Source organism: Theropithecus gelada, chromosome 4 (genome assembly GCF_003255815.1).
Source record: "Theropithecus gelada isolate Dixy chromosome 4, Tgel_1.0, whole genome shotgun sequence".
Classification (NCBI taxonomy): domain Eukaryota; kingdom Metazoa; phylum Chordata; class Mammalia; order Primates; family Cercopithecidae; genus Theropithecus; species Theropithecus gelada.
The window spans coordinates 16,591,583-16,615,370 of record NC_037671.1 but is presented as its reverse complement, the minus strand read 5'-3'; the positions used below and the strand labels follow the sequence as shown (position 1 = coordinate 16,615,370).

General features: G+C 43.2%; 1 protein-coding gene and 1 pseudogene across 4 annotated transcripts in view; one reads left to right on the top strand and one right to left on the bottom strand.

Moving 5' to 3' along the window:
* Positions 1–17,912, bottom strand: part of SIRT5 (sirtuin 5) — a 28,254-nt gene extending 10,342 nt beyond the window's left edge. For 2 of the 3 annotated variants that reach the window (XM_025382875.1, XM_025382876.1), the window contains exons 1-6: positions 17,560–17,912; positions 12,416–12,549; positions 8,439–8,664; positions 4,956–5,043; positions 3,549–3,602; positions 1,403–1,526 (exon numbers count right to left, since the gene is read on the bottom strand). In XM_025382875.1, coding sequence (XP_025238660.1) covers positions 1,403–1,526; positions 3,549–3,602; positions 4,956–5,043; positions 8,439–8,664; positions 12,416–12,549; positions 17,560–17,674 — 741 coding nt within the window. In that variant the 5' untranslated portion in view covers positions 17,675–17,912. The remainder of the gene's footprint in view (positions 1–1,402; positions 1,527–3,548; positions 3,603–4,955; positions 5,044–8,438; positions 8,665–12,415; positions 12,550–17,559) is intronic. The other variant, XM_025382877.1, reaches the window with a different exon arrangement.
* Positions 17,913–19,429: 1,517 nt separating this feature from the next.
* On the top strand, positions 19,430–19,862 carry LOC112623779 (annotated as a pseudogene). Its single transcript, XR_003119203.1, has one exon. The product of XR_003119203.1 is annotated as a translation machinery-associated protein 7 pseudogene (transcript).
* Positions 19,863–23,788: the final 3,926 nt, after the last annotated feature.

Below are 23,788 nucleotides of genomic sequence, written 5' to 3'. Positions count from 1 at the left end.
GTTTTGGGGGTAGTTCTGGTTTTGTTTCTGCTTTAAAGTTAAGCAAATGATCCATAACTTTTTAAAACATAGTTTCTTTTTGTTAAAGGTAGAAAATACGAAGAAAAAACATACATATCATCAATAATCTTACCCCAAGATAACCACTGTTAACATTTTCATGTATGTCCTCTTAGGTTTTCTCTCATAAATATTTGCTTATAAACATTTTTTGCAGGGATGGGAAGAGCATGACTGGTCTGTAAACCAGCTTTTCTCATTTAACAATCCATCATCAACAGTGATACTATACTCGACATTGGAAAGCATTCTTTAAATACTGGCTGAATGAATATGCACCACAAGAAAGTGCCTCTGCTTTTAAAGATGTGTCAAGAAAAATTTGAAATATGCATACAATCTGTCCAATTAATCCCACTTTTAGGAAATGTGTCTTAAGGAAATCATTTGAAGAGCATGGTAAGATTTCTATCTAAGGATATGTACGATATCATTGATTAAAATATCAAAATTTGAAATAGCCCAAATGTCTTACAGTAGAGAATTAGCTAAATATATCATTCCCTATCCATATAAAACACCATACAGTCAACTGAAAGATGATATTGATTTAGATGTACTGACATGGAATATGCTAAGTGAACTGCTGCGTGAATAAAGTAGTTTCAAAACAGAACATATGTCATGATGTCAGTTTTGAATTTTAATTAATATGTGTACATCTGCATAAGAAAAGGTTTAGACCAGAGGTGGGCAAACTTATTCTGAAAAGGACCATAGAGTAAATTTTTCAGGCTTTGCGGCCATTCAGTCTCTGTCACAAGTACTCAACTCTGCCACTGTAGTTTGAAAGTAGTCATAGTGTGTGGAAGAATGAGTGCGGCTGAGTTCCAATAAAACTTTATTTACAAAAACAGGTAGCAGGCCCAATTTGGCCCAAAGGCTGCTGTTTGCTCACTTTTGGTCTAGAAGAAAATATACTAAACTGCTAATGGTAACTATTTCTGATTAAGAGAACTATGGGCGATTTCTAATTTCCTGTTTATAATGTGATAATTTTTGCATGTTCTCAATTAAATTTAATCATAAGCACGTATTATTTTAAAAACCAATAGCATGTTCTTTTCTCTTTTTTTGGTGGGGCTGGGGGAGAAGGCTTTTAGATGTCCAAGACATGCATGGTTTCCTATTTTAATACAAATTCTTATTCATTGTTTCTCAGTTTTTCTATAGGATACCATAAAGACCTCTCAACATACATTTTAAGGAAAGGAAGAAGGGGAGGGGGGAGAGAAGGCGGGAAGGAAAGAAGCAAGGGAGCGAGGACGGAAAAGAGGAGAGGGGGAAGCAAAAAATAACAAACTCCAGTCCTGTCTTGGGGTTAGGGAAAGCCGTGACCCACCACTAGACATAAATCACAGCGGGCGAGCTCTTTGTCAACCTCCTCCAGAATGGCAGGATCCAGGTTTTCCCCAAACCACACGACGTGAGGGCGCAGCAAGCCTCCGCAGCCTGCCTCTTCACACCTGGAAGAATGGGATCCTTGAGCCAACCCCGAGCAAAGTCTGCCCAGCTGGATCGGAGGGAGGCCCGGGGCTACCCCAAACCCAGTACGCCTAGATGGTTCACCTCTGATGCCTCTTATTCCCTACACCCTCCTCCCAGCCTATATAAACTTGCCTTGCATGTGAAGCGTCAGGTTTAATGGTCCTTTTTTTAATTTTTTTTTTTTTGAGACGGAGTCTGGCTCTGTCGCCCAGGCTGGAGTGCAGTGGCGCGATCTCAGCTCACTGCAAGCTCCGCCTCCCGGGTTCACGCCATTCTCCTGCCTCAGCCTCCCGAGTAGCTGAAACTACAGTCGTGTGCGACCACACCCGGCTAATTTTTGTATTTTTAGTAGAGATGGGGTTTCACTATATTGGCCAGGCTGGTCTCGAACTCCTGACCTCATGATATGCCTGCCTCAGCCTCCCAAAGTGCTGGGATGACAGGCGTGAGCCACCGCGCCCTGCCGAACTGTCCTTGTTTTTTATCTTGTCTCTGTGTACTTGATGTGCTGACAGATTGTTTCAGCTAAGCTTTCCCGGTTCCTTCATTATGCTCACACTTGTGCTCACAGCCACCCAGACCTGGGAGTCATACTGGACTCAGGTTTGCCTCCCACCCCAAGCATCCCCTAATTTCATCCATGACCTTTCATGTGCTCTCAGGTTCACGTCTCTCTGGCCCCGTTTGTAGTCAGCTTTCCTGTATCCATTACTAAAAATCTCTTTCTTTCACTCCCTCCTACCTCAGGGTCACCTTCTATACACCTCCTAAAATCATCCCTCAAACACCATTTTCATCATCATAATCTCCTGCATCATAGAAGTCCTCCAGGTCTCCCTATTCCTTCAGAAGAAAACTTTAATATTTAGCAATTAAAACCCTCATAAGGAAAATTTAAAAGGTTCTGTGGTTAAATAAGTCAGTAAAGCATTAACATACATTTTATAACCACTTTTTAGAAGGCAGCAATGTGGAATAAATGCTCTGAAAAGTCCTGCAGTAGAGCAAACATATTTTAACTTTGTTTAGTCTAACGTTTCTGTATTTGAGTGCCTAACATGTTTTTATCAAGTAATGTCTCTCAACGTAATATTAAATTAATGTTCTATGAAACACTTTTAGAAGTGCTGTTTTATTTTACCTTAAAAACACTCTAATCCAGCCAGGCACGGTGGCTCCTGCCTGTAATCCCAGCATGTTGGGAGGCCGAGGTGGGTGGATCACCTGAGGTCAAGAGCTCAAGACCAGCCTGGCCAACATGGCAAAACCTCGTCTCTACTAAAAACACAAAAAATAGCCGAGCGTGGTGGCGGGCGCCTGTAATCCCAGCTACTTGGGAGGCTGAGGCAAGAGAATCATTTGAATCCAGAAGGCGGAGGTTACAGTGAGCCAAGATCGTGCCACTGCACTCCAGCCTGGACATCAGAGTGAAATTCCATCTCAAAAAAAAACCCAAAAAAACAAAAAAACCCGCAACAAAAAAACCTCTGATCCAATTACAGATTATAGAAGTGCTGTTTTAATGTCTGGTTTTGAAAAATTGGCATCAAAATCTTCCTTTTTTTTTTTTTTTTTTAAACCTATGAACATTCTGTTGGGTCCTGTAACCTCTCCTATTCACGTCCTTTCATTGCCTCCTTATTCATTGCCTCCTTAACCATGGATTAATAATGCCAGTGATGGTATTTGACCAGTTACAGGTCAGCCCATATGCTTTCTGTACACTGGGTAACCACCTGTCACACAACAGCTTCAGAAACTTTCCCGACCTCAAATGATCCCGCCAGAACACAAAGCAAAAAGGGGTTGGAAAGAAATCATTTTTTTCATCCTACTTTGGTTCATCCTTTGTCCTTTCACTTTTGGTCTTAGAGGTCAAGGCTGGTTTTCACATTTGTGCATTTGATTTAAGAGGCATCTTGCCAAATACATGTTTAGATTTTGATGTCTATTTTTTTTGTAACCAGGAACACTGGTACAAATCAGAGCTTTTTACCCACCGGGGAAGTTTCTCAACTGGGATGCTGGCATCTTGAGTTCCAGGTTCTGGAGCACTGAAGTAAATAATATTAGAAAAGAAAGATTGTTATTGGCATAATAAAAAATAAAGAAACAACATAACTCAGTTTGTATATTTGCCTGGTAGTATGTGGTGTAAAACTCCTAATTAATACATGCTCACTTGGAAGGGCATTAGAAGGAAGGACCCCAGGCCATTAATTACCAGTGGTACTGGGCATAGTGGCTCATGCCTATAATCCCAGCATTTGGTGAGGCCAGAGTGGGAGGACTGCTTGAGGCCAGAAGATCAAGACCAGCCTGGGCAATATAGTGAGACTGCATTTCTGCCAGAAATACAAAAATTAGCTCAGTGTGGTGCGTGCCTATAGTCCTAGCTACTTGGGAGGCTAAGGCAGGAGGATTGCTTGAGCCCAGGAGTTGGAGGCTGCAGTAAGGTGTGATTGTGCCACTGTACTCCAGCCTGGAAAACAGAGCAAGACTCTGTCTCAGAAGAAAAAAAAAAAAAAAATCACCAGTGGTTGTACTGCCAGTGAGAGAATTCGTGTGTAGGGAGGGCTGGAGTAGCTGGGTGTGCTAAGAGGGAACTTCATGTTTACCTTTATACATCATCATCATTTGTATCCTCTGCAATGACATTATACATTCCTTATATAATTTATACTGTTTTGAAATGGAATTTTCCTCAATATTGTGTCTACCCTCAAATGTTTTCCTCATTGTAATAATAGTGCTTGTTCATCACAGAAATGTAGGAAAATTCAGAAAGATATAAAGAAGAAATTAAAAATTACCCATAATCCCTCCACTCCTGATATTCCTTGTTAATATTTTGTTATATTTTCTTCTGGTCTTTTAACTATATGCAGTTATACAAACTCATGTGTGCATAAATTCAGGACCCTGTGGTTTTCACTTAACACTGTAAGTTGTGAGCAAAATATTTATTTTATCACAAGGCTATATTTGTTTGTTTTTTTTTGAGACAGGGTCTCCCTGTCACCCAGGCTGTGGTGCAGTGGCATGATCTCAGCTCACTGCAGCCTCAACTTCCCAGGTTCAAATAACCCTCCCACTTCAGCCTCTCTAGTAGCTGGGACTACAGGCATGTGCCACCATACCCAGCTAATTTTTTTTTTTTTTTTTTTGTAGAGACAGGTTTCTCACTATGTTGCCCAGGCTGATCTTGAACTCCTGAACTCAAGCAATCTTCCCACCTTGTAACCCCAAAGTGCTGGGATTACAGGCATGAGCCACCGCACAGCCTTGTATTTAGTCTTATTTCTCATATCAATGGGAATCTTTGATGAATGTTCAATTTCCTCACATTTATGTCCGACCTAAAGGAGAAAACAACATATACTTATTCTGTAGTGTGGTATAATTACCCTTTTCCTGATAAAGCTGGACAAATTGGACTCTTGTAATTCTCAGCCACAACGCCACAAGAGGTACATCGAGTTTTAAATAAGCTACCTGAAAAATACATATGAAGGAAATCCAGAATTTAGTCTAATCAAGAGCAATCATCTCCACATCTGAAAGGGTGTAAGATACTTCACTTTCCACACTTCATTTCATTTTCTGGTCTCACCCAGTTACCCAGGCTGGAGTGTAGTAGTACGATCATAGCTCACTACAGCTTCCAACTCCTGGGCTCGAGCGATCCTCCTACCTTTGCCTCCTGAGCAGCTGGGACTATAGGTGTGCACCGCCACACTGAGCCATACTTCATTTTAGCAAATGGGCCTACCCTAGCTTTCATGGGAAACAGAGGCATGCAGTACTCTTAAGCCAGTCAAGAACATATGCCCTCAAGGACTTTATAATCTGGAGGAAAAATAACTAACTCCATGACTAACGTGCCGTCAGATGACCTTGGAGTGGTGTTCAAGTGGGCAGAAGTGGCCAATAGGGTAGAGGGAGCTCAACGTAAATCTAAGGGCATGATTTATTGATGTGACTGATAAAGGTTCAACGGCATGGGATATGTTTACAAAATCTTAACTTTGATTTCAGAAAGCTTCAATCTTTTATACAAAAGCACCTCAATAAATAAGTAATCAACTACTAAGTGAAAAAAGTAATTGTTAATACTAATGACTACTTATTGAGCTGAAGGGGGCCAGAGTTTATGAAATGGGTACTAGGCACCTGGTACCATGCAGAGCACTTTCAACCACAGTGGACATGCGCTGCTCCGTTCTGCCCCCGAGTCCTTCCTTGGGGACCACCATCCCTGCTCTCTCGCGTGCTGAGCCAATAGGGCTGTGGGTCACATCCCAAATACAAGTTCAGCCACATGCTCCACACGGCCCCCATGTGGGGCCCACCCCTCTGCAGTCATGTTTGGTCAGAAGGGTGGGCGTAGGGACCAAGCAAGCCCACCCAGAGGTTTATTTTCTGAGCAGGTGGCTGAGCTGGAGAGCCTGGAGCTGTCGGAGGCACTCTCCCCTGGCACGTGGAGGCAGATCAATTGCAGAGGGAGAAGGGAGGCCACCTCAAAGAGTGAGTAAAGCTGAGAGAAGGAGGGGGCCAGGGGCCAGGAGGAAAGATGACATAAGCTGCACCCCCAGGCTCCTCGGTTTTGTCAGTTTTAGTATAGACATTTTTCCCCATTTTCACATCTCTGAAATTCAGATGTGTCCTGCAATTGCTACTGGCCAGATGTGAGTGTGACATCACTATCATGCTTGCACAGACTTGCTGAAGGGGAACACTGAAAAGTGGGGTGACTTGGTTGTTATTCTCCGTGGCCTGACTGGGCAGATTCAGCCCCTGGATCCTTCCACCAACAAACCATTCAAGGGCCGCTTCAGGAAGGAAAGCGGGTTTTGGCTGTTGTCTACAGCCTTTCCACTGATGGCCTCTTGGTAAGAGTATGTCAGGCCCAATAGCGAACCTGCGCAAGGTGTGCCAGGAGCTTGGACGAGAATCGCAGCTCTAACAAAGGGGCATTCTCTCTGGAAAGGCCGCATCATCCATGTCCTGAGGCACAGAGCATGAAACTGCATGGAAAACACAGACATCCATGCTCTGAGTCACTCAGAATTCAGAAGCGCTAGATAATGAGAAATATTTGGACCAGTTTATTATACTCATTTTAACAAGCTCTCTAAGTAAAAAATAACAATTCTAAGGGATAATAAAATAGTATATCATGGTTTAGGCAGATTATATTCTAAATGCCACATTAAAAACACGATGCATCTTAAAACACCCTTCATCAGACTGAAGAGGCCATTGATTTTTTTTAACCTAAGTTAGAAGAGAGTTCTCATCATTTGAAACTAAAAGAAGTCCTAACACACATATATGATCTTATTTAATCCTTACAACAATTCTGTAAGATAGGCATTGTCATCTCGGTTTTATGCTGATGACATAGGCCACATTCCGACATTGCAGGGAAATGAGCAGAGGCACGTGGAAAGTGGCTCAGACCCAGTAGATGTAGGTACCAAAAAGATGCTCAGTTAATAGGTGGCTGGCTGTTCCTGGCAAACAAAAGAGAGGCAGAGTCAAAATGAGTAATGCCTCGCTTTCCTTATTGGGGTGACCTAAGTAAACGCAGGCAGCTTTACCACACACACGCAAAAACAAACATCCCCACTGGTGCACTGCCTCTGGAAATGCTACACTTAGAAATGCATTCTTGGCTGGCGCAATGGCTCACGCCTGTAATCCCAAAACTTTGGGAGGCTGAGGAAGGAGGATTGCTTGAGGCCAAGAGTTCGAGACCAGCCTGGACAACATGGTGAGACACTGTCTCCACAAAAATTTTAAAAATTATCTGGGCATGGTGGCATGTGCTTGTAGTCCCAGCTACTCTGGAGGCTGAGGTGGGAGGATCCCTTAAGGCCAGGAGTTCAAGCCTGCAATGAGTTATGATCGAGCTACTGTACCCCAGCCTGGGCAAGAGTGAAACCCCCATCGCTAAAAAAAGTAAATTAATTAATTGAATAAAATTAAGAGAAATAAATGCTTAAAAAATACGAAATGCATTCCTTGAATCTGAATGCAGACTCTTTAAATGCAAATGGCCTTGGGAGAAACCCTAGTTTGCCCATTATGACTGTGGACAGCTGGATGTATTAGACTTGTGGTGACAGCAAAGAAGGGAGGAACCAGAAGACAAGAGTGAAGGAGTGAGGGGTCACCCAGGACAGAGGAAGGAGCCCAGAGGGACCCCAGACAAACTCCACCGACATCACAGGCTTGGTGGGTTTGGTGGTGTCCAGCACTGAGCTGGCAGCTCTCTGAGGCTCCAGGGCGGGGCGGAAGCGCAGCCTCAGTGGGGAGTGACCACCAGGATGAAGGGAGAGTGACAGGAGACCCCATGCTGCAGTCTGCCCCTGCACAATCCTGCTGAAGCCCTGGCTGTCCAATGAGCCAGGCCTCCTGTTCCTCGGCTTATTGAGGCCGTTGTCTCACAGCACCGTGCCCCTCCACAAAGGAAGGGGTCATGCAGCTGTGCACCCCAGCATTCCTCCAGTAGCACACCAGCCACCTGGGCTCATGGGAAAATGCAGATTCTGATTCGGTGGGTCCTATGGGGCCGGAGATTCCGCACTTCTAACAAGTTCTTGGGGGATGCTGAATGTCGCTGGCTCTCAGACCATACTGAGCAGCGAGGATGCAGGAACTGCTAAGTAAATAATGCTATGGGTCAGAGGCTCCTCCCATGCCTAAAGGGAGCTGCCCAGGTGCCACGGGGCACTAACATGTCTCCAAAGGAAATGCCACAGCATCCTATGGGAACGGGACAGGTGTCCACCAGGGAGGGAGGGAAGGCACCAGGGGTGATGCTGAAATGGCAGGACAGGTGTTTCAAAGCTGGTTCCCTGAACGTGAGGCTGGGGGTCTCTCACCATGGATCTCCAGAAGGTTCTTGGTGCCAGCCTTGCGGTGCAACTCATCGATGTTCTGGGTGATGACCACGACTCGCCGGCCCTGCTTACCCAGCCGGGTCTCACACTCGGCTATGGCGCGGTGCCCGGCGTTGGGCTCCTTGCTCCCCATGACCTCCCGCCGGTAGTGGTAGAATTCCCACACCCGGGACGGGTTGTGGGCAAAGGCCAGGGGAGTCGCCAGGTCCTGGGGGTGGGAGAGGAGGCGGGAGTGAGGGAGGCAGGGGCAGCCAGGATGCTGAACTCTGGGGCACAGGCCCTTCCTCCCTAAGGCAGAGATAGGCAGCATCAGGAGGGTGCAGGCTGGAGATGGCAGCACTAGGTTCAAACAACATGGCAGATGCCAGGCAGGGCCTGGGTACCAGCCTACGTCCCCATCCTGGGACTGCCCAGGGGTCTTGGAGAAATCAGTCAATTTCCTTAGTGACAAAGCAGGGATGACGCAACCTGTCCCATTTATCTCCCAAGTAAGTTGTGAAGATGAAGTAAAATAATATGCAGGAAGGTATTTTGGGTCGAATCCCCTTTTTCATGGAGCCCTAAAACATATGAAGTGGATCTCATTTTGACCTACACCCAGGGAAAACATGAAATGCAAAATGCCCATTGAAGTCTAATGACCATGGTTGAGAAACTCAGTTTTGATAACTATAGCTATGGCTATACACACACACATACAACTACACACATCTACATCCACACACATCTACACACATACAACTAAACACATACACACAACTCAACATACATACACACTATACACATCGACACACACACAACTGCACACACATACATACAACTAGACATACACACGACTACACACATCTACATCCACACACATCTACACACATACAACACACACACACAACCACACACATCTATACACATACAACTGAACACATACAACCACACACACACAACTCAACATACATACACACTACACACATTGACACACACACAACTGCACACACATACACATAACTAGACATACACACGACTACACACATCTACATCCACACACATCTACACACATACAACTAAACACATACACACAACCACACACACAACTCAACATACACACTACACACATCGACACACAACTGCACACACATACACACAACTAGACATACACATGACTACACACATCTACATCCATACACATCTACACATATACAACTAAACACATACACACAACCACACACACAACTCAACATACATACATACTACACACATTGACACACAACTGCACACACATACAACTAGACATACACAGGACTACACACATCTACATACACACAACTACATACATATAACTACACACACACTAAAGATACACACACAACTACACACATCTACATCCACACAACTATACACACATACACACTACACACACAAACTAAACACACTACACACATCTACATATAAACTGTACACACACAGCTAAACACACATACACTACTACACAAACTACACACATCTACATACACAACTGCACACACACACTACACACACAGCTAAACATACACACACTACACACATACACACAACTAAACATATACACACAACTACACACATCTACATACACACTATACACACACACAACTAAACATACACACTACACAACTATACACACATACACACAACTACATACAAAACTATACACACAACTAAACATACACACAACTACATACACAACTACACACACAACTAAACATACACACACATCTACATACACACAACTGCACACACACAACATACAATTACACAACATACACACAACTAAATATACACATACACAACCACACATATCTGTTAATATGCACACAACTAAACATACACAATTATACACATCTACATACACACACCTACACACAAAACCACACACACCTACACACACAGAAATACACACATCATACATACACAGCTACACACATACATGCAACCACACACACAACTAAATACATACACGGCTACATATAAAAAGTGTATATTATATATAAACAGAACAGATAAAATACATATACTTTAAATACGATTCTGGGAGAAACAAACCTCTTTCTGGTAAAGGAGCCGAGTAGGGTTTGTCTGGGGCCGGAAGCTGGCAGGGAAAGGCACAGGGAACTTTCAGCGATCACTGAAATTTCTGTTTCTTGACAGTGGAGGTGGGGGTGTTATGCAGGTGCATGCACCTGTCAAAACTCATCAACCTGTACACACAATGCACGTGGGTGCATTTTATTCTAAGGAAATTCTGCCTCAATAACATTAATTTTAAAAAGAAGTATGGCTTCTCTATCAAGGAGACGCTTCCTACATTGAACACATGTGCGTTTCATTCTACTGTAAAGGCCCCTCTGCTTGGTGGCAATGCCAGTCTTTGCCAAATGAGGGGTTGGCCCACACCGACCCTGCTCTCCACCTAGAACACACGGCCTGGAGCAGTTTATAGGTGGCACAGCAACATGTCCACAGGTGTCCCTGGAAGGGTACTGGAGTCAAATGCATTCTATCGACTTCTTTGCTTTGTCCACGAACTCTGAGCCTTTTTGGACACAACTAAGTGCCCCTCCTTCAAGCTCCTCCCACACCTTCTGATCTCCCACCCTCTGCTGCTGCTAATCCAGGGAATGCCCTGTGGCCCCTCTTTCTTCCTGGCCCCTAATGTTCTCTGCTCTCCTGTCTCCTCCACTTCACCTTTAAGGTGATGACCCCCACCCTTCACCCAGAGGGCAGCAGGCAGGAGGCAGAACACCCAAACATGTGCCAGGCTCAGATGTTCAGGAGAAGAAGGAAGGGGCAGGTTCACGAACTCTGCATTCAATGAGAAATGAGCTACTAACCATGGAAGACATGTATTGCAGTACTTATTTATGACTGCTTTTGTTCAGCCAATGAAAATCCATTAAGCACTGATAATGTGCCAGAGTTCTGGGAGCTGGAGACAGTGCAATGAATAAAACAAACAGAGGCCGGGCATGGTGGCTCATGCCTGTAATCCCAGCATTTTGGGAGGCCAAGATGGGTGGATCACCTGAGGTCAGGAGTTTGAGACCAGCCACCAACATGGTGAAACCCCGTCTCTATTAAAAAATACAAAAATTAGCTGGGTATGGCGGTGCATGCCTGTAATCCCAGCTACTCGGGAGGCTGAGGCAGGAGAATCGCTTGAACCTGGGAGGTGGTGGTTGCAATGAGCTGATATCACGCCATTGTACTCCAGCCGGACAGCAAGAGCAAAACTCCGTCTCAAACAAACAAACAAACAATTCCTTGTCTTCCAAAGCTAGGGATTTCCTGAGCCAGTGGGATGGGAGAGCACAGACTGCAAAGGGCCATGAAGGAATGTTCTGGAGGGACAGAAATGTTCTACATTGTGATTATGGTGCTGGCTATACAACTATGTCCATTTATTAAAACTCATTAAATTGTACACTTAAAACTGGTGACTTTTACTTTATGTAAATTAGATCTCAATAAAAATTGAATTTAAAAAATCCGCACCTTCACAGAACTTACATTCTGAAGGCTTTCCTATAAATTTTTGAATATCAAATCCTAACCCTTCAATAATCAACATTAGTTTTAACATGAAAAGTTCACAGAAACTCTGTGTCATACTTAAGTTCAATAACTTTAGAAAAGTAATGAATGATGCTAACCAAAGTTTTCTGATTTAACTTTAACACAATTATTAGGAGAAACTGTTATCTGAATAAATGCAATCCATACATATCTAGAAAGGAAAGTGGCAGCCTTGCTTAAATTTTGATCTTAATCATAGGAACTTTGTGTTTATGCCAAAAATCAATGAGACAATAGGGTCACAGTTAACTTAAAAACATTTCCCCGGGGTTTCAGGGATAGGAACAGGATTTGAGTCAAACTCCGTTACGGTTTCATTCGACAGAGGCTTTTCATGTTCTGGAAACGTTACAAACCTGGGCTTGCCATTTTCTCCAGTAACCTCCAGCTCCTCTGAAAGTCGGAACACCACTTTCCGCACTAACACCTGCGCCTGAGATGATGACTATGTGCTTTGCTTTTGCAAAACACTTCCGAAAATCTGCCATACCTAAACAGAGTAAAATCTTTATCAATCCGGTGTACCATTTGGACATTTGTATCCCATATCAATTGTCTGTATCTTGAAACTTGACCCAGTGTGAAGTTATACTTTAAGATAAACAAACATCTTTCCTGTACCATGAAAACACCATCCCACGTGACCTGCTGGGTGAGTGTACAGTGTTTTAAAGAAGCAGGGGCTTTGGGCACACACAGCTGGCTCTGCACCGCAGCTATGCCTCCCAACCAAATGTATGATCTTATGCACATTATGTACCTTTCTCTGTCCTCACTTTCCTTGGCTCTTTGAGGTGCACAGTAATGCCTTTCCTAGAGCAGGCATATTACGAAGATTAAAAAAGCCTAGTGCGAAGGAATCCATCTTCCTTCACAAAAGTAAAAACAAGCCTGTATGTTTGTGTGAGTGCTGAGTTGAGGCCCACTGGACCCCAAAGCCCACCCTTCCTCCCCAAGTTCACCTTCCCTTTGCGGATCGTGCTAATTTCAGCTTCCCTCAGCACAGCGACTGAAGGTGAGGGCAAGGACACATGGCCTTCTCCTTGACAACTCAAATAAGAGCCAAACTTTTCAACAGGACACTGCCAGAGACTTGGGGTAGCAAAGGGAACTGAAGACAGAGAATAACATGAGACGAAGTAATTGTGGACACAGACCATGGCTCGCCCTCCCGTCCTGCAATTCCAGGCAGTTCTCCTGCCTGAACACAGACCCACAGGGACAGCAGCTATGGTGGTGAGGGCTCCCTGCACCCCAAGTGCTATGCCAAGCACTTTACATGGATCACAAGGTGGGAGTTTTTCCCCTGAAACAAATGTCCTCATCCTAGGACAACAAGCAGGAGCCAGACTTGGAACTCATGATGGGGTCTCCCGGGCAGCAGAAACTGGGAAAGGGAGGTCGGCTGGGGACACAGCTTGTCTCCCCTTCTCTCCTAGGCACTACAGCTCTGCAGGCCCTCGTAAGGTCAGCAGCGTGGCCCTGGAAAGCCAGAATTAAGGGGTATAACACTGAACATAGTCTGCCAGGAGGAGAAGAGAGAGCCCCTTTTCTGCCCTCCCCCTGGAGAAGCAAATGCTGCACCCCACTGCCCACTGCAGGCCTAAGACACTGAATGAAGCCAGGAATGCCCCACCCTGGATATGGAGATCTTTCAAGGATGACCAACCTGTATTAAAGCACTAAGGATTCCAGCAAATGTGGAACTGAATTCCTCAGCTCACTAAGCAAGCTTCCTGACCTTCCTCTCTTGAAGGAATGGCAACCAAGGCTAACCCTTGGATGGAATGAATGAGGGGAGGCTAACCCTCCCCTGAGAGATGGAACCGGGGACAGGCAGGAAGCAGGCAAGGAAGAAACATAGTGGGATGGGGGCTCAGAGATAGTGAGCTTGAATATTAAACCGAATGTGGCCTCATTTTGTATCCCAGCTGTAAGGAGCATCCTACTGGCTTCTCATGTATGGCTGACTCCCTCTAAGCAGGGAAGGGACTTCCTCGTCCTCATAAGCCCAGAGCCACACACTACGCCCAGTCTAGGATAGAGACTATCAATAAAGGCTCAACCCCTCCTCCCCTTCCCTTCCTCTCTTCCCTGCCATGGACTCCTGATAAAAATAAACTCAGAAGAAGAGTAGGCTTTTTCCTCTCTGGCTCTATTCATGTTTTGGCAGCACAACGCTGAGAGAAATTAAGACGGTCACAATGGAACAGAACAGAGTCCTCAGAAATAACACCACCCATCTACAAACATCTGATCTTTGATAAACCTGACAAAAACAAGCAAGGGGGAAAAGATTCCCTATTTAATAAAGGGTGCTGGGAAAACCGGCTAGCCATATGTAGAAAGTTGAAACTGGGTCCCTTCCTTACACCTTATACAAAAATTAACTCAAGATGAAGTAAAGACTTAAATGTTAGACCTAAAACCATAAAAATCCTAGAAGAAAACCTAGGCAGTACCATACAGGACATAGGCATGGGCAAAGACTTCATGACTAAAACACCAAAAGCAATGGCAACAAAAGCCAAAATAAACAAATGGGATCGAATTAAACTAAAGAGCTTCTGCACAGCAAAAGAAACTACCATCAGAGTGAACAGGCAAACTACAGAATGGGAGGAAATTTTTGCAATCTACCCATCTGACAAAGGGCTAATATCCAGAATCTACAGAGAACTTAACCAAATATACAAGAAAAAAACACCCCATCTAAAAGTAGGCAAAGGATATGAACAGACACTTCTCAAAAGAAGACATTTATGCAGCCAACAGACACATGAAAAAATGCTCATCATCACTGGTCATCAGAGAAAGGCAAATCAAAACCACAATGAGATGCCATCTCACACCAGTTAGAACGGCGATCATTAAAAAGTCAGGAAACAACAGATGCTGGAGAGGATGTGGAGAAATAGGAATGCTTTTATACTGTTGGTGGGACTGTAAACTAGTTCAACCATTGTGGAAGACAGTGTGGCGATTCCTCAAGGATCTAGAACGAGAAATATCATTTGACCCAGCCATCCAATTACTGGGTATATACCCAAAGGATTATAAATCATGCTACTATAAAGACACATACACATGTATGTTTATTGTGGCACTAGTCACAATAGCAAAGACTCGGAACCAACCCAAATGTCCATCAGTGACAGACTGGATTAAGAAAATGCGGTACATATACACCTGGAATACTATGCAACCATAAAAAAGGATGAGTTCATGTCCTTTACAGAGACATGGATGAAGCTGGAAACCACCATTCTCAGCAAATTATCACAAGGACAGAAAACCAAACACCACATGTTCTCACTCATAAGTGGGAATTGAACAATGAGAACACATGGACACAGGGTGGGTAACATCACACACTGGGGCCTGTCTGGGGGTGGTGGGCTTGGGGAGGGATAGCATTAGGAGAAATACCTAATGTAAATGACAAGTTGATGGGTGCAGCAAACCAACATGGCACTTGTATACCTATGTAACAAATCTGCACGTTGTACCCTAGAACTTAAATTATAATAAAAATAAATAATAAAAAAGTTAAAAAAATGTAAAAAAAGGAATAACAAAAGGCAGTCACAACACGCCATTCTTGTGAGGTGCACCCAACCCAACTACACCCCCAATCACACTAAAGCTCTGCCTGAACTCACATCCCTTCCAGAGATAGGCTGCTCTCTATCAGCAGACAGATAAGGCCTACTGCAGGCAGACTAACGTTCTCCGAACAGGAAGCATTTGGAAAAATTACATACATGATCTGGGTGGATTCCAGTTTCTAACCTGATGTAATTTCTCGAAAGAACAAGCTGCTTAATAAAAAGCGTGCACATAGTTTTCTAGGAATTATCTGTATGAATCCTGGGCTCAACCCATAGGAACATCCTTAAGGACTTCAGAGTCTACCCCTAAAACTCCCTCCAGCCCCAAAGGTCTTTCCTATCCCAAATGGAAACTGTCATCCTCCTGATGAATGTATTTCTAGATCAGAGTGACTTCTATTAAGGTACTCCTCAAAGCAACTTTTAGAAACATATTTAAAAAGTCAATGTATATTTGGTTTTTAGGAAACAGGATGTAAAACATAGTAATGTTAATGTGGTGTGAAATCTTAAAAAAGAAAAAAAAAAAAGGCCAGGTATGGTGGCTCATGCCTCTAATCCCAGCACTTTGGGAGGCTGAGGTGGGCAGATCACCTGAGACCAGCTTTGCCAACATGGTGAAACCCCATCTCTACTAAAGATACAAAAATTAGCCTGGCATGGTGGTGGGCACCTGTAATCCCAGCTACTCTAGAGGCTCAGGCAGGAGAATCGCTTGAATCTAGGATGTGGAGGTTGCAGTGAGCCAAGAACGTGCCACTGCACCCCAGCCTGAGCAGCACAGCAAGACTCCATCTCCAAAAAAAAAAAAAAGACAGACAGACATTTCCCAATGGTTAAAGGAAAACACGCCAGCATGTTTTGTGGTTCCAATGTCAGCAGCCCACTTTTAACCAAGGTCAGGCACACACTTCTGAATCCCGTCACAGACTCAAGCAGCCTGCTCTGCACGCTGGGAACACCAAGGGGTGGCACAGTTGAGTGGAACTGGGTTCTTTGGGTTCCTTTCCATTCCTGGGGCAAAATGGAAGCAGGAGTTATTATTCCTGAACAGAAGAGTTATCCAAAAGTTGAAAATGAAGCAAAAAGAATTCAGCTTGGCCTTTCAGTTTCATTCTGAAGCACTGTTAAACAGGCCCACCTAAGAGTCACTGAATTATAAACACTTGTTAGAATTTATATTCACTATAGACTAAGGGCCCAGATAGGTTAATCTGTAGGTTTTTGCCACGTAGAGCTACAAAGTATTTCTGTCCAGGAGAAAATTTAACCTCATACTGCCCTATAGGATAATACCAGTTTTCCTCCCCTGCAGAGATAAGGATTTTAAAGTACAAAACGTGTAAAAAGCTTAAATGCAAATATTCTGGCAGAAGCAACAAAATGTCCTAGATGGACTTGAGTATAGGGATATGGGCTCTGAAGGTGCCACAGAAGGGGTTACCTAAAAGGGAAGAGGACAGGCCGAGCGCGGTGGCTCATGACTGTAATCCCAGCACTTTGGGAGGCCGAGGCAGGCAGATTACGAGGTCAAGAGATCCAGCCCATCCTGGCCAACGTGGTGAAACCCCATCTCTACTAAAAATACAAAAATTAGCTGGGCGTGGTGGCGGGCACCTGTAGTCCCAGCTACTTGGGAGGTTGAGGCAAGAGAATCACTTGAACCCAGGAGGCGGAGGTTGCAGTGAGCCGAGATCGCGCCACTGCACTCCAGCCTGACGACAGAGCAAGATTCCGTGTCAAAAAAAAAAAAAAGAGAAGAGGACAGAGTGGCTTTCTCCAAAACCTTGCCCAATACCTAATTTGATAGAGACATCCCCCTCAAAGTGTAGGACTTTCAGGTACTTCACATTTGGCTGCAGGTGAGGCAATGGGTAAGAATGACTTACTTGAACTTGGCCGAGCCATTTTCAGGCAAATCTGGTTTCGTGTGGAGGCTGGAGGCTTCAGGCCACAATACAGCTGGGAAATCAATCGACTTGGGACAATCTGGAGAGGTCTCATCAGGGTTGTTTGTTGGTAGTTCTAATGCTTGAGGTGGCCTTTAGAAAAATCACAAAAACAAATATTGTAGAAGCAATGAGCAAATAGTTTTATATATGGAAATATTTATAAATATATATATTTTCTATATTATAGAAACACATCATGTATATTATATTATACACACATGCACACATACACGAACATCCTTTAAAAAATCTTCAGTAACAGATCATCCTCTAAACTGGCTGTTTTCCATTTGTATTCTCAAGTGCTCCTAGAAGTACAGAGGTGCCTTGGAGCAGTGCTTCTCAAAGTGTGCTCCCTAGACTAGCAGCGTCGCCATCACCTGAAATCTTGTTAGAAATGCAGCCTCTGGTTCCTCAGCCTCAGATCTGCTGAATCAGAAACTCTGGGGGTGGACCCCATCATCTATTTCCAGGTGATTCTAGTAACTACTCAAGTTTGAGGACCACTAAAATGCACGAGAAAGGGTTAGATGTGAGAATTCATTTGAAAACTTGCTGCTTTTCAAAAGGTATGAAGCCAGGTGCAGTGGCTCACGCCTATAATCCCACCACTTTGGGAGGCCAAGGTGGGTGGATCACCTGAGGTCAGGAGTTCGAGACCAGCCTGACCAACATGGTGAAACCTTGTCTCTACTAAATACAAAATATTAGCTGGGAGTGGTGGTGCATGCCTGTAATCCCTGCTACTTGGGAAACTGAGGCAGGAGACCTGCTTGAATCCCAGAGGCAGAGGTTGCAATGAGCCGAGATTGTACCATTGTACTTCAGCGTGGGCAGCAAGAGTAAAAACTCCATCTCAAAAAAAAAAAAAAAAGTATGAAAACCACCACTAGGTCTCTCAACTTGTGGTCAAAGTACAGTTTCTTTCTTTTATTTCAGACAGGGTCTCGCTCCGTCACCCAGGCTGGAGTGCAGTGGTGTGCAGTGGCGTGATCACGGCCCACCACAGCCTTGACTTCCTGGGCTCCAGTGATCCTTCCACCCCAGCCTCCCCAGTAGCTGGGACAACAGGCACACGCCACCATGCCCGGCTAATTTTTGTATTTTTGGTAGAGACAGGGTTTCACCATGTTGGCCAGGCCGGTCTTCATCTCCTGAGCTCAAGCCATACACCCACCTAGGCCTCCCAAAGTGCTGGGATTACAAGCATGAGCCACCGCACCCAGCCCAAAGTACAGTTTCTATGAGAATGTAATTTCTAACTGAGAACTAAACTCTGAAGGGAAGAAGTGTACTGTGACAATAGTATTAAGATGACATTGTGTCAAAGAAACTCGTGGATCTTAAGGCACATTCAGTAAATCTTTGTCTATACCTGAGGAATGTTATAAAACGAAAACAAACACAGAGAAAGACAACATTTGGAACAATGACACTGATTATCCAACAAAACTGTAGGGGCAGAAAACATAACAGTGGTTGGCAGAAAGGGGAGGAGTGAATAAAAAGGGGCATGCGGGAATTTTTTTTATTTTTTGGTGGGAGGCAATGGTATTGTTATATATCTTGATTATGGTGTTAGTTACATGATTGTATCTGTCAAAACTCATAGAACTCAATACTAACAAAGGGTTAATTTTACTAGACACAAATTTTACTTAAAAATAATGAGTGTAGCGCTTCAGTTTTAGGAAATGAGTTCAGGGGATGAGCTGCACAACAATGTGGTTGTACTGAACTGTACCCTTAATAATGGTTAGAATGCTACATTGTGTTACATGTGTTTTACCACAATTGTATTTTGTAAGAGAAAGGCAAGGGGATAAAAGAATATACCTCAACTCCGGTGGTAGGGTCTGGGGAAGGGGCGGCAGGCGCCATGTCCGGCCATGAAGGTGGCAAGAAGAAGCCACTGAAACAGCCCAACAAGCAGGCCAAGGAGATGGACGAGGAAGATAAGGCTTTCAAGCAGAAACAAAAAGAGGAGCAGAAGAAAGTCGAGGAGCTAAAAGCGAAGGCCGCGGGGAAGGGGCCCTTGGCCACAGGTGGAACTAAGGAATCTGGCAAAAAGTAAGCTGTTCCTTGTGCCTGAGGAGATGGTGACCCTTTATTTCATTTGTATTTAAACATCTGTATTCCCTGCCATAACATCTTTTGCCACCTATAGCTGGAATTAAGTGTTGTCTTTGAGCTGTTGTACATTTAAGAATAAACTTTTGTTAAAAAAAAAAAAAAAAAAAGAATATACTTTAACTTTCTTGCATTTGCTGTTAAAAAAAAAAGAATTCACAAAAAATTAGTAAAAAGAATTGAGTACAGGGTGGGAAACGCTATGTAAGATTAGAACTGAGCAAGGATTTTCAATATACGTGTTTATATATTGTTTGGATTGTCAATGCCTTCCAGTCCAAGGAACACACTTGTACTCTCGAGCAAGTTGCAAGAGACAGAACACGCCATGAAGTACTGCAGCATCTGTTAGGAACCTGGAATGGATTGATCAGAGGATTTGGGCTTGTGTTGGATCATGTTGGGGAGAGGTTCACGGAAGTGGGGCTTTGTTCTGGATTGGATGCTGTAATGGATCTCATCTAAAAGGTGGAAGGAATGAAGTGAGGCTAAAGCTGTGAGTGGCCAAGAAGCAGGAGTCCCTCACGTTAGCGGCATGGGAGGATGTTTTGTCATTTTTGTGGCTTCAACAGTGTTCTAGTTTCTGCTCGCTCAGACACGATTACTGAGCGGCCTTGTTCTTTCTTGTCTTGGCCCATCGTGGTCAGAGTGGCCCTGTCTGATACTGATGCTCTGTGACATGGTTTATGTTCAATAGAACATCAAGGCCTATCAGACAGTGTCAGGCCCAAGACTAGAAGCAAACCAAATGTCCATCAAATTTATAAATGGGTAAACAAAGTGTGGTTTATCCATGCCATGAAGACTCTTCAGCAGTAAGAAGAACAAACTGCTAATACATTCAACAGCATGAATGAATCTTTAAAAGTGTTATGCAATAATAACTCTATAGTAGGAAACCTGGCAGCTACCACCTTAACCAAGTGATCAAAGTTAACATCACCAGTAATAAGACATGGCGACTCCACCTACCTCCTCATATGATGCAATGAGAAGGGCAAAGCATCACCTGTGTGGCATTCATGACTGCAATTTAGTTATAAGAAAACACCAAACTCAAGCTGAGGGACGTTCTACACACTCTACAGCAAAACTGGCCAATACTCTTCAGAAAAGTATCGAAGTTTTGAAAGATAAGAACTGGAGAACTGTCCCAAGTCCTAATGAGACATGACAAGTAAATGCTACATGGGATCCTCAGTTGGATTCAAGACCTGAAAGGGGACATTTGTAGGACAAATGGCGAAATTTGAATGAAGCCTGTAAATCAGTTACTAGTACTGTATATGTAAATGTCTAGGTGTAATACTTGTCCTGGTTTAGATCATTACACTCTAGTTAGGTAAGATGTGGACATTAGAGGAAATTGGGTAAATGGTATATGAGAACTCTGTGTACCATTTTTGCAACATTTCTGTAAGCCTAAAATTATTTCAAAATAAAATTGCTTAACAACAAGAAAAAAAAGGGCCAGCCATGGTGGCTCACACCTGTAATTCCAGGACTTTGGGAGGTTCAGGCAGGAGGATCACTTGAGCCCAGAGTTCGAGACCAGCCTGGGCAACAAAGTGAGACCCTGTCTCTACAAGAGTAGCCGGCATGGCAGTGCATGTCTATGGTCCCAGCTACTCATGAGGCTGAGGTAGGAGGATCACTTGAGCCCAGAAGGTTTGAGGCTGTAGTGAGCCATGATCGTGCCACTGTACTCCCTGCCTGGGTGAGTGAGACCCTTTCAAAGAAAGGAGAGAAGGCCAGAGCAAGAAGCAAGAGTGAGGGAGAAACAGAGAAAGAGAAAAAGAGAGGAAGAAACAGAGGGAGAGGGAAAGAGAGAGAGAGAAAAGCATTATGCTAAGTGAAAGAAGCCAGATACAAAAGGCTACATAGTTCTGAGACTATTTGTAAGACATTTTGAAAAGGCAAAACTGTTGGTACAGAAATCACATCAGTGGTTTCCAGGGACAGGGGTCAGGGGAGTGAAGGGGAGCAGAGAAATTTTTAGAGCAATGGAAAATTCTACTATATTTTTGTGATTTTTTTCAACACTCATAGAATTGTATAATAAAAAGGGTGAATTTTATAGTGTCTAAGGAGTAATATGATAAATCTCACCTGCAAATAAGCAAGCAAGTCAACACGTTTTCAATGTATCCTATCTCTTCTGCAATCAAAAAGACTGCAGAAGAAGACTGACACTGAAAAGAGAACAGGTTAGAGAAACATGGTGTAGTGTCTCCAGAACAACCTCAGGGGACAGGGCTGTCTGGCTGCCTAAAGTCATTTCTGCAGGGAAGGCAGGCAGACTGGCTGCTAGAGGGAAGTGAACAGACTCATGGGCCCCAGCAGCCACTCTGGTGAGCAGCTCCGAGACTCAGTGACAATGGTGACATCCAACCAACATGAATATCACCCCAGTGCTTGATTTAAAAAAAGCTTGGGGAAAATGGATTGCCATGACCTTCAACTAGCATGGGCACGATAAACTTTTAACAAACTTCAATTTACCTGGAACACTCAGTAAGGAACAAATGAGGTGTTACTATAGTTTGTGGGTTTTTGTTACAATCTGGAAAAACTTAAATATATACAAAAATAAACAGTGTAGTATAGGGAACCCTTATATTCTCATCACCCAGCTTCAGTAATTAGCGGCATGAAGTTTTAAAAATATCGTTACAGATGACAATGATTAAACTTGCATGTCTTGAAAAGTGTGAAGATTAAAACTCTGAGTACTGCCTAACCGTAACTAAAAGCTTCTTATATGCTGTGTGAAGTTACTTAGGCTATCATCTTGAGCTTAATACATATCTTTAATTATTTCTCCCAAAGATGAATATGGTTGTCTCCACTGCTGCTTTCTAATATATTTGAATCTGGAGATAACAATATAATAAAGACTTCTAATTTGATCCAGAAAATTATTTTCTTCTTCTGTAGGTTTTTTTATTTTAAATATTAGAAAACATTTCCACTTACTGTAAAAGAATTTTAAAAAACTACTGAATAAACTGTCATATTTTTTACCAGGCATTAAGATAGGATTGTAAGTCATTAAGAATTTAAAAGAAATTAAGAACAATGATGCCTGGAATTATTCCCAAGATCATAAATGTTCATAACATAAAACTATTTTCTTAGTCTTTGTGACTACAAAGTATTTTAAGACTAGACTAAAAGTCTAAATACATTTTAGTATTTGCTACTAAATAGTCTTTTAAGATTACTACTACAAAGTCTTTATTGAAAACATCCTCTGTGCCAACATGTATCTGCTTTTCTAGGGGGTCAGGGCAGGCAGTGGTTCTAGTTTCCACAAGGTTACAACCCTGTTCAAATTTAGAAGCAATGTCAGAAGGGTGCCAGGGCATCACTGTAAGAGTTAGAGGAGAGAGGACTCAGGTTATTCAGCCCACTAGCCTCAGGGGTGAAAACTATCCTGGGTGAAGACTCCTGCCTTGATTTTATCTTCCAGGTGGGAAAAGAGGCCTTAGGGGAGGAAATAAACTCATTGATCAGTCATTGGGAGCTTTCTGGGTGCTAGGCAGGTTCTTATAAACTGACATTAATCCAAGTAATGTCATTTAATGATGCCTTTTCATGAAATCTGCAACTCACCTAACAGATTTTTTTTAAAAGCCTGTATGTTCTCTGTGAAAAAGGGGGACACCCTACCAATTCTAAAAGACAGAAGTGAAATATTGTATCAGAAATTTGAGAGAAAAAAATTTACAGAAAACTCAGGACCTGACGGCTTCACTGATGACCTGAATTCTACCAAATATTTAAAGAAGAACTAATACCAATTCTTTTCAAACTCTTCTAAAAAACTAAAGAGAAGGAAATACTTCTAAACTCATTTTAGGAGGCCAGTATTACCCTGATACCAAGGACATTACAAGAAGAAAAACTACAGACCAATATCTCAGATGAACACAGATGAAAAATCCTCAACAAAATACTAACAAACTGAATTCACTGACACATTAAAAGCATCATTCATCATGATTAAGTGAGATTTATCCCTGGAATGCAAAGA